Source organism: Rhinolophus hipposideros, assembly GCF_964194185.1.
Source record: "Rhinolophus hipposideros genome assembly, chromosome: 9".
In the NCBI taxonomy this organism is placed as follows: Eukaryota; Metazoa; Chordata; class Mammalia; order Chiroptera; family Rhinolophidae; genus Rhinolophus; species Rhinolophus hipposideros.
This window is the reverse complement of record NC_138055.1, coordinates 92,937,238-92,957,018: the sequence shown is the minus strand read 5'-3', so window position 1 is coordinate 92,957,018 and position 19,781 is coordinate 92,937,238. Positions and strand designations below refer to the sequence as shown.

Genomic DNA, 19,781 nt, shown 5'->3' with positions numbered 1-19,781 from the left:
CCAAAGCTTGATGCTCCCAACACAGGCCATTCACTCAAACCTACAACTTGTTTCAAGTGAGGTGAAAAATCGAAAGAAGCACAGCAAAAGTCCTGAATAATATAAGCCCTTCCAGGCCTCCACTTTACTTGTAAATTGAAACGTCACCTCAATAATGATAATTTTTGAAGGATGTTAACAGAAGGAAAAAAATAGGAGAAAGAATACCTCTTATCCCTTAAAATGGGCCTGTTAGTTTGGCTGCTTCATAATGTAAGTAAACCGTAGTAAGTTCAAACTCTCTTCTTGGGAACAAATCTGGATACAATAGTGAAGTTTTAAAAATCAAGCCTACTGAAAAATGGTGTAGGGATCAAAAAAAAAATGGCGGCGTGAGGTGAGCCTCTGTAACGCTCCCCTGGAATTTACAACGAATCGGACAACAATAACTCCACAAAGGACTCCTTGCACAGCAGACAGGCAAGACGAAGAGGCCGACTACTGAATTCACCTCCAGGTGGGTGAATCGCGCGAGCAGGGGAGGAGGGAGAGGAGAAGTGCGGAGACGAGCCGCGCGGGCGCAGGACGCAGACCTAGCTCAGTGCTCGGAGCCCGCTGCGCCTGGATCTTCCGCAACTGCGGGAGAGGGAAGGACTCGGACTGCTAGGGCTCCGCTTACGGCCCACAGGGCTCAGGGGGCAGCATACAAAACCGCTGAACCCAACGCTCGCTCACGGCAGACCTCGGAGCAAAGACTGAGGGAAGAGGGCTGAAATCGGTGGTTTAAGCCCTCACTGCCGAGCGGAGAACGGAACCCTTAGGCACGGAGACTAGCCGCCCCCTCCCTACCCTCCTAGAGCTCGCCCCGCCCCCACCTGCCCGGTGCTAGAAGCGATAAAGTAGCAGTGTCGGATCAAAGGACAGAATATTTGCTGCTCTGAGAACTGTGGACCGCAGACACAGATTCGCAGCTCAACTAGTTCTGGCAAAGGGGAGGGAGCTGTGGAAGCAGGACTGGCTGTGGTGGTGGTCGCCGCCATTGCTCTGGGCCACCTCTCACAATTCACCCCGCCCCTGGCCCCACCTATCTCAGCGGATCCCTGCAGGAGTAAACAGAACTGCTGAAACAACCGGGCTCTGAATCTGGTGCAGAAAGAGCTTTGGAACTCCAAAAGCTCTTCGCATACCTATCAACCTGTTGCAGAAGACACTCCTGTAGATGTCTAGGAAGAGAAATAGTAAATCAGTGATTTCCATGAATAACCAAGGCAACAAGATAGCTCAGAAAGAAAGTGAAAAGTCTCCAGAAAAGGAACTTAGAGATATGGACCTTTGTGATTTAAATGACAGAGAATTCAAGATCGCAATTCTGAAAAAACTGAACGAGATGCAAGAAAACACAGAAAGGCAGTTTAATGAACTCAGAAACACAATCAAAGAACACCATGAGCATTTTACAAAAGAGATTGAAATCTTGAAAAAGAACCAAATAGAATTTCTGGAGATTAAGAACTCAATAGAAGAAATTAACAATAAAATATCCAGCTTAGGTAGTAGAGTTGACCAGATGGAGGAAAGAATCAGTGACATAGAAGATAGGAACCTGGAATTTACACAGAGGGAAGAAGAAAGAGACTTAAGACTTAAAAGAAATGAAAGAACTCTACAAGAACTTTCTGACTCCATCAGAAAGAGCAATATAAGAATAATGGGTATACCAGAAGGAGAAGAAAGAGGGAAGGGAACAGAGAATATATTCAAACAAATCGTCGATGAGAACTTCCCAAACTTGTGGACAGAACTGGATCCTCGAATCCAAGAAGCAAATAGAACACCTAATTACCTCAATCCCAACAGGCCTTCACCAAGGCACATTGTATTGAAGCTGTCTAAAATCAACCACAAAGAAAGAATCCTCAAGGCAGCCAGGGAAAAGAAGACGGTAACTTACAAAGGAAAGCCCATTAGATTATCATCAGATTTTTCAGCAGAAACTCTACAAGCTAGGAGGGAATGGAACCAAATATTCAAACTATTGAAAGAGAGAAATCATGAGCCAAGAATAATATATCCAGCAAAGATCTCCTTTAGATATGAAGGAGGAATAAAGACCTTTCCAGACATCCAGAAGCTGAGGGAATTTTCTAATACACGACCTGCACTACAAGAAATACTAAAGGAGGCTATTAGACCACCATCAACAGGGACAACTTGTGGCAACCGAAACATAAAAAGGGGGAGCGTAAAGGCCTGAACTGGAATATGGGAATAGAGAAAGTAAGCGTACTGAAGAAACTGGAATACTCTAAATATCAAACTTTCTTTTACATAAACTCAAGGGTAACCACTCAAAAAACATCCAAATCTGAAATATATACTGTGATAAAAGAAGAAACAGAGGGAAACATCATAGAATACCACCACACAGAAATAACAGACAACAACAAAAAGGCAAAGAAACAATGGAGACACAGCCTTACCAGAAAACTAAAGACAGAATGACAGGAAATCCTCACATATCAATAATCACCCTAAATGTAAATGGACTGAACTCACCAATAAAGAGACACAGAGTAGCAGATTGGATCAAAAAACTAAACCCAACCATATGCTGCCTACAAGAGACACATCTCAGCTACAAGGACAAGCATAGACTCAAAGTGAAAGGGTGGAAATTGACACTTCAAGCAAATGGTACCCAGAGAAAATCAGGTGTAGCCATAATGATTTCCGATGAAACAGACTTCAGGGTGAAAAAGATAACAAGAGACAAAGATGGACATTTCATAATGGTAAAGGGGACTATACAACAAGAAGACATAACAGTCATCAATATTTATGCCCCCAATCAGGGAGCACCGAAATATACCAAGCAACTACTAACAGAACTAAAGGGAGAAATTGACCAAAACACAATTATACTAGGGGACTTAAATACATCATTGACAGCTATGGATAGATCATCCAAACAGAAGATAAATAACGAAATCGCAGCCCTAAATGACACATTAGATGAATTGGACATAATTGACATATATAGAGCTCTTCATCCTAAAACATCAGACTATACATTCTTTTCTAGTGTACATGGAACATTCTCAAGGATAGACCATATATTGGGACACAAAATCAGCCTCAGCAAATTTAAGAAGATTGAAATCATACCAAGCATATTCTCTGATCACAAAGCTTTGAAATTGGATATCAACTGCAAAAAGAAAGCAGGAAAAAACACAAATACATGGAGATTAAACAACATACTTTTAAAGAACGACTGGGTCAAAGAAGAAATTAGAGGAGAGCTCAAAAGATACATAGAAACAAATGACAATGAAAATACATCCTACCATAATTTTTGGGATGCCGCGAAAGCAGTTTTAAGAGGGAAATTTATATCTTTACAAGCCTATCTCAAGAAACAAGAAAAATCCCAAATAAATAACCTCATGTTACACCTTAAAAAACTAGAAAAAGAAGAACAAGCGAAACCCAAGGTCAGCAGAAGAAAGGAAATAACAAAAATCAGAGCAGAACTAAATGAAATAGAGAACAAAAAGACAATAGAAAAAATTAATGTGACAAAAAGCTGGTTCTTTGAAAAGATTAACAAAATCGACAAACCCTTGGCTAGACTCACTAAGATAAAAAGAGAGAAGACACTAATTAACAAAATCAGAAATGAAAAAGGGGAAGTTATCACGGACACCACAGAAATACAAAGGATTATCCAAGAATACTATGAAGGACTATATGCCACCAAATTTAATAACTTAGAAGAAATGGACAAGTTCTTAGAAACATATAGCCTTCCAAGGCTGAATCATGAAGAACTGGAAAATCTTAACAGGCCGATCACCAGTAAGGAAATTGAATCAGTCATCAAAAACCTTCCCAAAATCAAAAGTCCTGGACCAGATGGCTTCACCAGTGAATTCTACCAAACCTTCAAAGAGGATCTAATACCAATCCTGCTCAAACTCTTCCAAAAAATTGAAAAAGAGTCAGTACTCCCTAACTCATTTTATGAGGCCAACATTACCCTGATACCAAAACCTGGTAAGGACAACACAAAAAAAGAAAACTACAGACCTATATCTCTGATGAATACAGATGCTAAAATCCTAAACAAAATTCTAGCAAATCGAATACAACAATGCATTAAAAAGATTATTCATCACGACCAAGTGGGGTTCATCCCCGGGGCACAAGGATGGTTCAACATTCGCAAATCCATCAATGTGATACATCACATAAACAAAATAAAGGACAAAAATCATATGATTCTATCAATTGATGCAGAAAAAGCATTTGATAAGATACAACATCCATTTATGATTAAAACACTTACTGAAATTGGTATAGAAGGAAAATACCTCAACATAATAAAGGCCATATACGACAAGCCCTCAGCTAACCTCATAATTAACAGTGAAAAGCTGAAGCCCTTTGCTCTACGTTCAGGAACACGACAAGGTTGTCCCCTATCACCTCTGCTTTTCAACATAGTGTTGGAAGTCCTCGCCAGAGCTATCAGGCAAGAGAAAGAAATAAAAGGCATCCAAATTGGGAATGAAGAAGTTAAAATATCACTCTTTGCAGATGACATGATGCTATATATAGAAAACCCTAAAGACTCCACCAAAAAGCTGTTAGAAACAATCAATGAATATAGTAAAGTTGCTGGCTACAAAATCAACGTACAAAAGTCCATTGCTTTCCTATATACCAACAATGAAATCTCAGAAAAAGAGATAGAAAAAACAATTCCTTTTGCAATTGCAGCAAAAAGAATAAAATACCTAGGAATAAACTTAACCAAGGATGTGAAGGATTTATATGCTGAAAACTATAAGACATTTTTGAAAGAAATTGAAGAAGACACAAAGAAATGGAAAGACATTCCGTGCTCATGGCTTGGAAGAATCAACATAGTTAAAATGGCCATATTACCCAAAGCCATATACAGATTTAATGCAATCCCCATTAAAATCCCAATGGCATTTTTTAAAGAAATAGAACAAAAAATCATCAGATTTGTTTGGAACCACAAAAGACCCCGAATAGCCAAAGCAATATTAAAAAAAAAGAACAATACTGGAGGTATCACACTCCCTGATTTTTCCTTGTACTACAGGGCTACAATAATCAAAACAGCTTGGTATTGGCGGAAAAACAGACACATAGACCAATGGAATAGAAATGAGAACCCAGAAATAAAACCACATAAATATGGACAGATAATTTTTGACAAAGAAGCTAAAAACATACAATGGACGAAAGACAGCCTCTTCAATAAATGGTGCTGGCAGAATTGGATAGCTACGTGCAAAAGAATGAAACTGGACTGCTATCTGTCACCATGTACCAAAATTAATTCAAAATGGATCAAAGACTTAAGCATAAGACCTGACACAATAAACTGCATTGAAGAAAACATAGGTACTAAACTTATGGACCTTGGGTTCAAAGAGCATTTTATGAATTTGACTCCAAAAGCAATGGAAGTAAAAACTAAAATAAACAAATGGGATTATATGAAACTGAAAAGCTTCTGCACAGCAAAAGAAACTATTGACAAAATAATGAGGCAACCAACTGAATGGGAGAAGATTTTCGCAAACAGTTCCTCTGATAAGGGGCTAATATCCAAAATATACAAGGAACTCATGAAACTCAACAACAAAAAAACAAACAACCCAATTGAAAAATGGACAGAGGACCTGAAGAGACATTTCTCCAAAGAGGAGATACAAATGGCAAATAGACATATAAAAAAATGCTCAACATCGCTAATCATCAGAGAAATGCAAATGAAAACCACAATGAGATATCACCTCACCCCAGTCAGAATGGCTTTCATCAACAAAACAAATAGTAACAAGTGTTGGAGAGGCTGTGGAGAGAAAGGAACTCTCATACACTGTTGGTGGGAATGCAGACTGGTGCAGCCGCTATGGAAGGCAGTGTGGAGGTTCCTCAAGAAATTACGAATAGAATTACCATATGACCCAGCAATCGCTCTCCTGGGTATCTACCCCAAAAATATAAAAGCATTTCTCTATAGAGACACGTGTACGCCAATGTTCATTGCAGCTTTGTTTACGGTGGCCAAGACATGGAAACAACCAAAATGTCCTTTGATAGATGAATGGATAAAGAAGTTGTGGTACATATACACAATGGAATACTATTCGGCGTTAAGGAAAGATGATATAGGAACATTTGTGACAACATAGATGGATCTCGAGAGAATAATGCTAAGTGAAATAAGTCAGACAGAAAAAGCAGAGAACCCTATGATTTCACTGATATGTGGTATATAAACCAAAAAGAACAAGACAAACAAATGAGAAACAAAAACTCATAGACACAGACAATAATTTAGTGGTTACCAGCGGGTAAGGGGGTGGGGGGTGGGTGATGAGGGTAAGGGGGATCAAATATATGGTGATGGAAGGAGAACTGACTCTGGGTGGTGAACACACAATGGGATTTATAGACGATGTAATACAGAATTGTACACCTGAAATCTATGTAAATTTACTAACAATTGTCACCCCAATAAAATTAATTAAAAAAAAAAAATCAAGCCTACTACTCTAGATTTGTAAAGCAGTGTGAAAATACATAATGCTTTTAAAAAAAAAAAGCATAGTAGCAGAGTAATCTGCAATCTCTAACCAGAAAGCATAGCTCCCTTTTCCTTAAACTGAGAAATAAAAATCTGCCAGGCTGTATGGATCTGTGCTGTAAACACAGAGCAACAAAGAATGGAAGGATGGCACGGCTTACCTGCATATGGGTACCGGTAGGGTACAGCATAAGCCTGCCCATTTGCAGCATAGACAACTTGAGTTCCTGGTGGGTATACACCATTGTATGGACCATAACCATATGCCTGCTGAAATAAAAGAGACCCATTAGAAATGTAATTTTGAAATTCAACATCTACTTATATTTAAAAAGAAAAATCTCAGCAAGTGGTTACAGAGAGAATGTACCTCAACATAATAAAGGTCACATTTGAGAAGCTATGGCTAACATCATACTCAATGGCGAAAAGCTAAAACCTTTTCCTCTAAGAACAGAAACAAGACAAAGTTGTCCACTCTTATCACTTTTATTCAACATAGTATCAAAAGTCCTAGCCAGAGCACTTACGTAAGAAGAAATAAAAGTCATCTAAATTAGAAAGAAGTAAAACTCACTATTTGCAGAGGACAAGATTTTATATATAACACACACACACACACACACACACATACACACACACGTCTGACAATTAAGTTCACAAACTCATCCTAGAAAAAGTAGTACACACCTCATTGCTGAATATCAATATGGTCACCTTCGAAGTCCTCCCCTTGGGAAGCTGTGCATCGATGCCAGTGCCTAGTCCACCTTACAAAGCAATTATGGAACTCTTTTTTCTGGAATGGCCATCAAAGCTGTCATCATATTACCCTTGATGTCCTGAATGTCATCAAAATGTCTTCCTTTCAATATTTCCTTTATCGTCAGGTAAAGAAAGAAGTCACTGGGGGCCAGATCAGGTGAGTAGGGAGGGTATTCCAAACAGTTATTTGTTTACTGGCTAAAACTCCCTCACAGACAGTGCATTGTTGTAATGCAAGAGCCATGAATTGTTGGCAAAAAGATCAGGTTGTCTTAACTTTTTTACGCAGCCTTTTCAGCACTTCCAAAGAGTAAACTTGGTTAACTGTTTGTCCAGTTGGTACAAATTCATAACGAACAATCCCTCTGATATCAAAAAAGGTTAGCAACATTATTGCAACAAGTTTGCAAACTTAATTGTCACACATAAGTATAAAACCCTAAAGACTCAACCAAGGAAGTGAAAGACTTATACGCTGAAAACTATAGGACACTGATGAAAGAAATTGAAAGAGACAGAAATAAATGGAAAGATATTCCATGTTCATGGATTGGAAGAATATTATTAAAAAGTTCATACTATCAAAGCAATAAACAGATTTAGTGCAATCCCTATCAAAATACCAATAGCATTTTACACAGAATTAGAACAAATAATCCTAAAATTTATGTGGAATCACAAAAGACCCAAAATAGCCAAAGCAATCTTGAGAAAAAAGAACAAAGCTGGAGGCATCACACTTCCTGATTTCAAACTATATTACAATGCTACAGCTATCAAAACAGTATGGTATTGGCATAAAAATAGACATACAGATCAATGGGACACAATAGACAGCCCAGAAATAAACCCTCGCCTATGTGGTCAATTAATTAACCACCAAGGAGCCAAAAATATACAATGAGGAAAGGATAGTCTCTTCAATAAATGGTGTTGGGAAAACCGGACAGCTGCATGCAAAAGAATAAAACTGGACCACATTCTTCCTACACAAAAAAATCAACTCAAAATGGATTAAATACATGAATGTAAGACCTAAAACCATCAAACTCCCAGAAAACACAGGTGATAAGCTCCTTGACATGGGTCTTATCAATGATTTTTTTTTGGATTTGACATCAAAAGCAAAGGCAACAAAAGCAAAAATAAACAAGAGGGACGACATCCAAGTAGGAGGCTTCTGCACAGCAAAGGAAACCATTCATAAAATAAAAAGGCAACCAACCGAATGAGAGAAGACATTTGCAAATCATACATCCAATAAAGGTTTTATATCCAAAATACTGGGGGTGTCAAAAAACGTATACACATGACTTGTATTCATCTTTTGCTATTGGTATATATTGAGTATTATAATTGTAATACAATTTTTTCCTTTCTTAAAATGTGTGTACATTTTTTTGGCACCCTCTGAATATGTAACTCATACAACTCAATAACAGAAAAAACAATTTGATTTAAAAATGGGCAGAGGATTGAATAGACATCTTTACAAAGAAGACATAAAACTGGCCAACAGGCATATGAAATGATGCTCAGCATTACTAATCATTGGGGAAACACAAGTCAAAATCACAATGAGATCACCTCACACCTGTAAGAATGGCCATTATCAAAAAGATAAGAGACGTTGGCGAGGATATAGAGAAAAGAGAACCCTTGTCCACTATTGATGAGAATGTAAGTTGGTGCAGCCACTATGGGAAACAATGTGGAGGTTCCTCAGAATTTTTAAAATTAAAAACAGAATAAAAATATGATCCAGCAATTCCACTTCTGGGTATTTTTTCTGAATGAAAATACTAACTCAGAGATATACGTACCTCCACGTTTACTGCATTATTTACAACAGTCAAGATATGGAAACAACTTATGTGTCCATCAACAGATGAATGGATAAAGAAAATGTAGTACATATGTACAAAGAAATATTACTCAGTCATAAAAATGAATGAAATCTTGCCATCTGCCAACAACATGGATGGACCTTGTGGGCATTATACTAAGTGAAATAAGTCAGACAAAGAAAGACAAAAACTGTATGACCTCACTTATATGTGGAATCTAAAACAAACAAACAAACAACAAAAAAAACCCAACCTCACAGATGGAAAGAACAGACTGGTGGTTGCCAGAGGTAAGGGTTGGGGGATGGAAGACTTGAGTGAAGGGAGTCAAGAAGTACACATTTCCAGTTATAAACTAACTCACAGATTTAATGTACAGCATGGTGACTACAGTTAATAATACTGTGTTGCATATTTGAAAGTTACTAAGAAAGTAAATCTTAAAAGTTCTTATCACAACAAAAAAATTCTGTAACTATGTATGGTGACGGATGTCAACTAGATTTACTCTCTGGTGATTGTTTTGCAATATATACAAATATGAAATCATTATGTTCTACACTTCAAATTAACATAATGTGGTATGTCAATTATACCTCAATTTTTAAAAACACAATTTTGAAACCCCAGGTAAAATATTAAAATTGACTCTCCAAGTTAAGTCAATACAATTTAAGTCAGTAAAAAAAAAAAATAGAAAAGTAAAATAAAAAAATGAGACAGTGTCATTATGCCTTTTTAAAAAACTTGTTTTAAGATTTAATGAAAACAAACCCAAATTAGAATCTATCTTCAGGCTGTAAAATAAAAAAGGCAGAAAAATACAACAAAAAAAGAGAACTGAACTTACAAGGATTTGGATTTCAGTTGAACTCTGCCATTAACTTAACCTTCAGTGAGTCAACTATCTACTCTGGGCCTTGTTTTGCCAGTCTCTACAATGATCAGTTTGGGCCAAAAGATCCAAGATGGTGGAGAAGATAAACATTATGCCTGCTTCCTTCAGTGAACACATTAAAATTACAACTCAATTATACAAGAATTAACCTGCAGAAACATGTGAACAGAAGTTTTATAACTAAGGATATAAAGAAGAAGCCACATTGAGACTGGTAAGAGGGGCAGAGACGCGAAACAGGACCCAAACCTCCATATAGTGGTTGAGAATCAGGAGGGATATCACAGCTGCAGAAGTTTGCCCCCAGAGGAGCGAGGGACCCCAGCCCCAAACCAGTCTCCCCAGCCCACAATACTGGTGCCAGGAAAAAGAGCCCCCACAATATCTGGCTGTGAAAAACAGTGGCAATTCTGACCATCTGGTGGGACAAAAAAAGCTGCAGGAAACTCAGAGGACCTCTTAAAGGGTCCATGCACAGACTCACTCACTCGCAGGCACTCACCCTGGGCTACAGCAGAGAGGAACGGTGGTTTGGGAGTTGTTGGGGGCATGAGGTGGGGAGACTGAAGTTTGTGGCTTCAGGGTAAGGGCTGGAGGACAATTGGCATTTTTCCTGCATGGGTTCCTCCTTCTAGGCAGCTGGCAGGTGGGTGCCATATTTCCTGTGTTAAGCATTTCCCCCATGCCCATGGCCGAATCTGAATCTGAATTGGCCTGATGAGGTCTGCTGAGACCCCACCCAACTCTCCCAACACTGGAGGCACTTTCTCAGTAAGCAACCAGCTCTGCCTGCATTGCCACTGTTTCTTGGATAGCAATCAGTCCCCAGGTAGGTGGTTACGGGCCTCGGTGCTCTGAGACTTTTGCAGAGTAGCTCCAGGTTCAGCACTGGCACCAAACCAGAATCTGCATTAACCTGGTGATCACAACTCTTCCCACTCAAGTGATTTCCTGACACCCTGCCCTACCCAACTCACATACTGCATGAGACTTTATGAGTGGCTGAAATGTAAGGGAGCCAGCAGGTGGCAGCAGGCCTTGGGCTGGCTTTTTGCAGAGCTACCCCAGGCCTGGTACTGGTGGTAGACACCCTTGGTTCATGGCGTGGCCTCTGTCACAAGGCTCCAGCACAAGGTTCAGCACAGGCAGTGAAAAACTGTGGATCACTTTGAAGCTCCTACCACATAGTCCCCAGCCAGTCATAGGCAGTTGGTGACGTGGGCCTACACTGGAACCCCTCGCAATATGCCCCCAAACCAACATACTTCGAGGTCGGCTTCAAACCACAGCAGAGCACCACCCAATTAGCCCCACAAGTGGCACACAAAGGATGGTCTCAACAGGCACCAGAGCCTGCTGGGGCGAGTAACACTCAGTGGGGTAAGCCTCCTACAGAGCAGGCTGTAAGCTGTAAACAGGGCCAAACCCCACAACCAGTCAGCCTGAGGGTCAATCCCACCCACTGAGGTGCCAACAGCAATCAAGGCTCAATTAAAACAGGAGGGCACACACAACCCACACAAGAGACACTCCTGGAGCATCCAGAGCAGGTGACCAGGGGGACTGTGCCAGGGCCCCACAGGGCACCTACTACATAAGGCCACCCAGCCAAGACTGGGAGACATAGCAGATCTACCTAATACACAAAAAGACAAGACAGAGAGGCAGCCAGCATGAGGAAACAAAGAAATACGTCACACCTGAAAGAACAGGAGAAAACTCCAAAAAAAGAACTACATGAAATGGACGCAAGCAACCTACGAGATACAGAGTTCCACACAATGGTTATAAGGATGCTCAAGGGACTTAGTGAGAACTTCAGAAAAGAGATAGCAAGCATAAAAAAAGTATATAGAAACCATAAAACAGAACCAGTCATAAGTTAAGACTACAATAACTGAAATGAAGAATGCACTAGAAGGAATCACCAGAAGACTAGATGAAACAGAGAATAGAATCAACAATTTGGAAGACAAGGCAGCAGAAAACAACCAATCAGAACAGCAAAAAGAAAAAAGAATCCAAAAAAAATTGAGGACAGTATAAGGAGCCTCTGGGACAACATCAAGCATAACAACATTCACATCATAGTATTACCAGAAGGAGAAGAGAGACAGCAAGGAGGTGAGAACCTATTTGAAAAGATAATGACTAAAAACTTCCCTTACCTGGAGAAGGAACCAGACATACAAGTGCAGGAAGTGCAGAGAGTCCCAAACAAGATAAACCCAAACAGGCCCACACCCAGACGCATTACAATTAAAATGCCAAAGGTTAAAGACAAAGAGAGAATTCTAAAAGCACCAAGAAAAAGGCAACTAGTAATTTATAAGGGAGCTCCCATAAGACTGTCAGCTGATTTCTCAACAGAACCTTTGCAGGCCAGAAATATTCAAAATCGTGAAAAGCAAACAACCACAAGACTACCCTACCCAGCAAGGCTATCCCTTAAAATTGAAGGACAGATAAAGAGCATCCCAGACAAGAAAAACCTAAAGGAGTTCATCACCACCAAACGAGTATTACGAGGAGTCTTAGACAAACTTCTGTAAGATGGAAAAAAAAGAAGACAAAAATTTTGACTAATAAAGTGGTACTAGCCACATATCTACCAAAAATTACTTTCAATGTAAATGGATTAAATACTCCAATCAAAAGATATAGCAGAGCTGAATGGATAAGAAAATAAAACCCTTACATATGGTGCCTACAAGAGACTAGCATCAGATTGAAAGACACACACAGACTGAAAGTAAAGGGATGGAAAAGGTATTTTATAAAAATGGAAATTAAAAAAAAAACTGGCGTAGCAACATTTATACCAGACAAAAAAGACTTTAAAACAAAGTTTATAACGAGAGACAAAAAAGGACTCAGTAATCCCACTTCTGGGTGGAATCTGAAGAAACCAAAATGCTGCTTTGAAGGGACGTGTGCATCGTGCATCGTATGTTTGTGATAGCACTGTTTACATTGGCCGAGATCTGGAGACAGCCTGGGTGTCCAATGATGGACGAATGAAGTAAGAGGAGGTCTGACAATTAACTTCACAAACTCATCCTAGAAAAAGTGCTACATACCTCATTAATGAATATCACTATGGTCACCTTCGAAGTACTCCCCTGGGAAGCTATGCACCAATGCCAGCGCCTAGTCCACCCTTCAAAGCAATTTTGGAACTCTTTTTTTCTGGAATGGCCATCACAGCTGTCCTCATATAACCCTTGATGTCCTGAGTGTCATCAAAATGTCTTCCTTTCAATAATTCCTTTATCCTCAGGTAAAGAAAGAAGTCATTGGGGACCAAATCAGGTGAGCAAGGAGGGTGTTCCAATACAGTTATTTGTTTACTGGCTAAAAACTCCCTCACAAACAGTGCTGTGTGAGCTGGTGCATTGCTGTGATGCAAAAGCCACGAATTTTGGCGAAAAGTTCAGGTCATCTAACTTTTTCATGCAGCCTTTTGAGCACTTCCAAACAGTAAATATGGTTAAGTTTGTCTATGGTACAAACTCATAATGAGTAATCCTTGTGATATCAAAAAAGGTTAGCAACATCTTTTTGACTCTTGATTTGGACTGATGGAACTTTTTTGGTCGTGGAGAATGAGCTGACTTCCATTGTGCACTTTAACACTTTGTTTCAGAGTTGTATTGGTACACCCATATTTCATCATCAGTGATAACACGGCCTAAAACATCATCTTGCCTTTCCAAAAGATCTTAGCAAACTTCCACTCTCCTTCGCTTTTGTTCCTCGGTGAGATCCTTCCAGACTATTTTTGCACACACCTTTCTCATGCCAAGATTTTCCTAACTATTTTTCTATCAATATTTACTTGGTCTGCTATGCTTCTCTTGGTCAGCTGATGATTTCGATGCACAATTCCACAAATTTTTGGAATGTTTTTGTCAGTTCTGCTCGTTACTGGCTGCCCTGACCTCTCTTCATCAGCGACATGTTCTCTCAACTCAGAAAAATGTTTAATTCATTTGTACACTGCCATTTTCTTCATGGCATTATCCCCATAAACTTGGACGAGCAACTCCCTGATTTCACTTCCACTCTTGCCAAGTTTCACAAGAAGTTTAATGCTTGTTCATTGGTCTAATTCAAGCTCAGACATTCTCGTGACGGCACACAAAAATACACCACAGTAATGAACGCCACTCAGCAAGACACTGCCACACGTCAACACAAACACAACTGTGAGACACTGATATACCAAGGTTATGAAACATTACCGAGTTGTTTGTACAGTGCTGCCAATGGAAGCGCTCAGTGGCAAGTTTGCAAACTTAACTGTCAGACCTCATAGATACAATAGAATATTGCTCGGCCATGGGAGGGAATGTGTTCTTGCCATCCATGGTATTGTGCTAAGTGGAGGATGTCAGACTGAGAAAGACAGATGCAATGTGATTTCGCTTATATGTGGAATCTAAAAAAAAACCCACACAAATAAACAGAAAGAAATTCATAGATATAGAGAACATTTTGATGATGCCAGATGGGAGGGGGTTGTGATGGGTGGTAAAGGGGAAGGGCTTTAGAAGTACATATTGGTTGTTACAAAGTAGTCATAAAGATGCCGGGTATAGCATAAGGAATGTAGTCAATAATACTGTAATAACTGAGTATGGTGTCAGATGGGTACTGGATTTGTTGCGGTGATAGATGGGAGGGGTGAAGAGGGCAGGGTGAAAAATGGAAGCGATTAAGAAGTACAAATTGATAATTACACAATAGTTATGGGGATGAAAAATAAAGCATATGGAATATAGTCAATAACATGGTAATAACTATGTATAGTGCCAGGTGGGTACTAGACTAGTCAGGAGGATCACTTCTTATATTATACAAATATCTAACCACTAATGCTGTACACCTGAAATTAATATAAAATATTGAACGTCAACTATAACTAAAAAAATTAAAAAGGGGTGGAAAGGTGAAGGGGAATAAGAGGCACAAAATCTCAGGTATAAAACAAGTAAGTCATGAGATGTACTGTACAGCATAGAGCACATAGTTAATAACACTGTGATAATGTGAGACAGTGTCACATGGTTGCTGGATTTATCGTGGTGATCACTTTTTAGACATATATGGGTAAATGTTGAACAATTATGGTATATACCTAAAACTGATATAAGGTTGTATGTTAGCTATATATTTTTTTCTTGTAAAGGTTTTATTGGGGAAGGGGAACAGGACTTTATTGGGGAACAGTGTGTACTTCAAGGATTTTTTTCCAAGTCAAGTTGTTATCCTTTCAATCTTAGCTGTGGAGGGTGCCATTCAGCTTCAAGTTGTTGTTCTTTCAATCTTGGTTGTGGAGGGCGCAGCTCAGGTCCAGTTGCTGTTGCTAGTTGCAGGGGGCACAGTCCACCATCCCTTGAGGAACTCGAGGAATTGAACTGGCAACCTTGTGGTTGAGATGACGCACTCCAACCAATTGAGCCATTCAGGAGGCAGCTCAGCTCAAGGTGCCATATTCAATCTTAGTTGCAGGAGGCGCTGCCCACCATCCCTTGCGGGACTCGAAGAATCAAACTGGTAACGTTGTGGTTGAGAGGACACACTCCAACCAACTGAGCCATCCAGGAGCTCAGCGGCAGCTCAGCTCAAGGTGCCGTGTTCAATCTTAGTTGCAGGGGGCAGAGCCCACGATCCCTTGAGGGACTCGAGGAATTGAACTGGCAACCTTGTGGTTAAGAGCCCACTGGCCCATGTGGGTATCGAACCAGCAGCCTTCGGAGTTAGGAGCACAGAGCTCTAACCACCTGAGCCACCGGGGCGGCCCCGTATGTTAGCTATATTTCAATAAAAAAATTAAAAAATAAAACTATCAGGTTGGACAGGCAATGAGATTCATGCAAAACCAGTCTTCTCTTGGTGAAGCCAGCCTAGCAGCACAACCTTCCCCAGCCCGGTTTGCAGCAGTTTCCAAGCAACAGAATATGAAGGCCTGAGGATGTTGGGGGACAGGAGAGCCCTGATGTCTGAGTCCTGGGCAAATGACTGGCAGTTTTCCAGCAGCACAGGCCTATATAAGAGCATTGCCAAAAATGGGTAGGGAACCTACCTCCATTGCCCAAGTGAATGACTACTATGTACTGGGAAATACGGACATAAAAGGCTCAGCCTAATTTATGAGCCCACAGGTGGGGGGAGCAGACAAGTTTATATACATATACTGTCATTATGTGATAAATGCAATACACAGGGCAGAACAGGGAGTTGTGGTCAGGCAAATACATGTGTAGATCTAAACCTGTGATCTTATAAAAGCAGGAAACAGGACTTATGCTTCCAGAAGATGGATTACAATACTCTCCCCATCTTTGGTTTTGCTCTCCATGGTTATAGATATCCACGGTCAAGTGTGGTCGGAAAATATTAAATGGAAAATTCGAGACCCAAACAACTCATAAGTTTTAAATTGCACGCCATTGAGTAACGTGATGAAATCTTACGTTGTCCCACTCTGCCCCACACAGTGCTTGTATGCAAGTAATCCTTACTGTTTACATAATAATGGCCCCAAAGCACAAGAGCAGTGGTGCTGGCAATTCAGATATGACAAAGAGAAGCAGTAAAATGTATGTATGTACAGGAAAAACCCAGTATGTACAGGGTTTGGTCCTATCCACGGTTTCAGGCAGTCATAAGGGTCTTGAAATGTATTCCCCTGCAGATAAAGGAGGAACTACTGTAGACATAGATATTATTTTTCCTATTTTTCCTGCTAAGTACAACTGAAAACCCTGGACATTACGTACAAAACACGTCGTATGACAATTAAGTTCATTAACTTGTTGCAATGATGTTGCTAACATTTTTTTTTGGTATCAGAGAGATTATTCATTATGAATTTGTACCAATTGGACAAACAGTTAACCAAGTTTACTATTTGGAAGTGGTGAAAAGGTACACAAAAAAGTTAGACATCTGAACTTTTCTCCAACAATTCATGACTCTTGCATCACGACAATGCACCAGCTCACACGGCACTGTCTGTGGGGAGGTTTTAGCCAGTAAACAAATAACTGTATTGGAACACCCTCCCTACTCACCTGATCTGGCCTCCAATGACTTCTTTCTTTACGCGAGGATAAAGGAAATATTGAAAGGAAGACATTTTGATGACATTCAGGACATCAAAGGTAATACATTGACAGCTCTGATGGCCATTCCAGAAAAAAAGAGTTCCAAAATTGCTTTAAAGGGTGGATTAGGAGCTGGCGTCAGTGCATAGCTTCCCAAGGGGAGTACTTCGAAGGTAACCATAGTGATATTCAGCAATGAGGTTTGAACCAGTTTTTCTAGGATGAGTTCGTCCACTTAATTGTCTGATCTTGTAAACATAAGGAGACTCTGAAAGGTAAAAAAGAAGGTGGCAGATGAGCTAGGGAATGCAGAAACCTCAGGACAGACACATGGTGAGTGCCCTGGGTTTCATTTTCTGTCGTACATCTAAGACTGGGTAATAAGAGAAGCCAGCAACCCAGAAATGCCAATAAATGCAGATAAGAAAGGCCCCAAGAAAAGCCTGCTTTCTCTACCCAAAGAACCTAGGAAGGAAAGGGATAATCTGACAAGAGAAACTATTTTTAGACAATAACTGTTCTACTCCAGCCAAACACAACAGAAATAGTTGTGCCTCTACCTCTACCCCTGCTCTCACTAGCAAAGGCCAAGTATGAAAAGTCAAACTATCATGCTTGGCGAACTGTAACAAAATACTTCTACACCCTCCTCATAAGTAGTGTCAGAGAAGGCTGAGTGGGGAGCCTGGAATTTCATCCTGCTGGATAGAGACAAGACCCATGTAGCCAGAATTCTGACCTCTGCCTAGCAGAAACAAAGTGCGTCTCCCTATCCCACTGAGGTAGGGTTAGCAAAGACCCAATAGAGACTGAATACTTTCACAACCTCTAGTCTGTAACCACAGTATCAGTGGACGCTAGTGGGGAACAGTACGGAGGGGCCCTCCAATTCCCAGATAGGCTGGCATCAACAGAGACCTAGAGGGGGGCCTTAATTCCCAACTCTCCCAGCCGTGACAAGGAACCCACCCTCCACAGGTCTGTGACCCAGAGGGGAATCTGGACTTCTGCCCCACAAGGCAGTATTGAAGTAGCCCACCTCTTCATCCACCAGAGCAGTCTCAGGAGGAAGTCTGCTAAAATATAAGTCTTAAATAAGATTCAGTCTTGCAATACTTAAAAGGTCCAGGTTTTGATCAAAAAATTATTTGTCATACAAAGAATCAGAAAGATCTCAAACTGAATGAGAAAAGACAGCAGAAGAGACCAACACCATGATGACTAAAATGTTGCAGGAATCATCTATAAAGGATTTTAAAAGCAGCTATCAAAAAATATTTCAACAAGCAATTATGAACACATTTGAAATACATTAAAAAAAAACAGAAAATCACAAAAACAGAAAATCTGAGTAAAGACTATTACATATTTGTATATATCAAGATTTAAAAAAATAACCAAATAGAAATTTCAGAACTAAAAAATATATAAATAATATAAATAATTCAATGAATGGGCTCAGCAACAGAACAGACATGACAAAAAAAGAATCAGTGAATATGAACATAAAGAGTAGCAATTAATCAGAACAACAGAGAGAAAATAAATTGAAGAAAATTAATTAACAGAATCTGAGACATGTGGAACATCTAACACCCATGTCATCAGTTTCAGAAGAAGATAAAAATATTCCAGAAACAATAGCCTAAAATTTCCCAAATTTAGCAAGAAACATAAACCTATACTCAAGAAACTGAATGAACACCAAACAAGATTTTAAAAAATAATAATAACACCAATTCACACCACAGTGAAACTTCTGAAAGCTAAAGACAAAGTAGCCAGAAACCAGAAAACTAGAAGGGGGAAAAAAAATTGAATGATAGCAGATTTCCCATCAGACACGACAGAGGCCAAAAAAGGGAGCAAAAACTGACCAAACGCTTAAAGAAAAGAAATGTCAACTCAGAGTTCTATACTAGCAAAAATATTCTTCAGAATTAAAGAAATCAAGACATTCTCAGATGAAGGAAAGCTGAGAATTTGTTACCAACAGACCTGTCCTAACAGAATGGCAAAAGGAAGTTCACTATCAAGGAAGTAAATGTTAAAAGAAGGAATGCTGAAACATCAGGACGTAAGAAAACATGGTCAGAGAAGAAATACAAGTAAATATAATAAACTTTCATACATGTCTTGATTTTCCTAAAGACAGCTGAAGCAAAATTTGTAACACCATCTAATGTGGTTATCAATGTATACGAAAGAAATATTTAAATAAATCAAATTTTAAAATGAGAAAAAAGAAACTTAGAGGTAATGGTTTGACACTTCAATGGACCTGGTAAAATGTGAACAGTTGACTTTGAAAAATGTGAGTATATGTATAACATAATAACTACAGCAACCACTAAAATGCAATCCAAAAAGATATACTCAAAAACATTATAAATCAAAATGTAATTCTAAAACATGTTCAAGTAACACATAAAAAACTTAAGTGAGGGTGGGTGATGAGGGTAAAGGGGATCAAATATATGGTGATGGAAGGAGAACTGACTCTGGGTGGTGAACACACAATGGGATTTATAGACGATGTAATACAGAAT

At 39.5% G+C, this 19,781-nt stretch overlaps 1 protein-coding gene across 23 annotated transcripts in view; it reads right to left on the bottom strand.

Moving 5' to 3' along the window:
• PLEKHB2 (pleckstrin homology domain containing B2) overlaps positions 1-19,781 on the bottom strand; it is a 60,058-nt gene that overhangs the window by 13,213 nt on the left and 27,064 nt on the right. For 16 of the 23 annotated variants that reach the window (XM_081058711.1, XM_081058722.1, XM_081058704.1 and 13 more), the window contains one exon: positions 6,772-6,880. In XM_081058711.1, coding sequence (XP_080914837.1) covers positions 6,772-6,880 — 109 coding nt within the window. The remainder of the gene's footprint in view (positions 1-6,771; positions 6,881-19,781) is intronic. The other 7 variants (XM_081058710.1, XM_081058721.1, XM_081058714.1 and 4 more) reach the window with 1 other exon arrangement.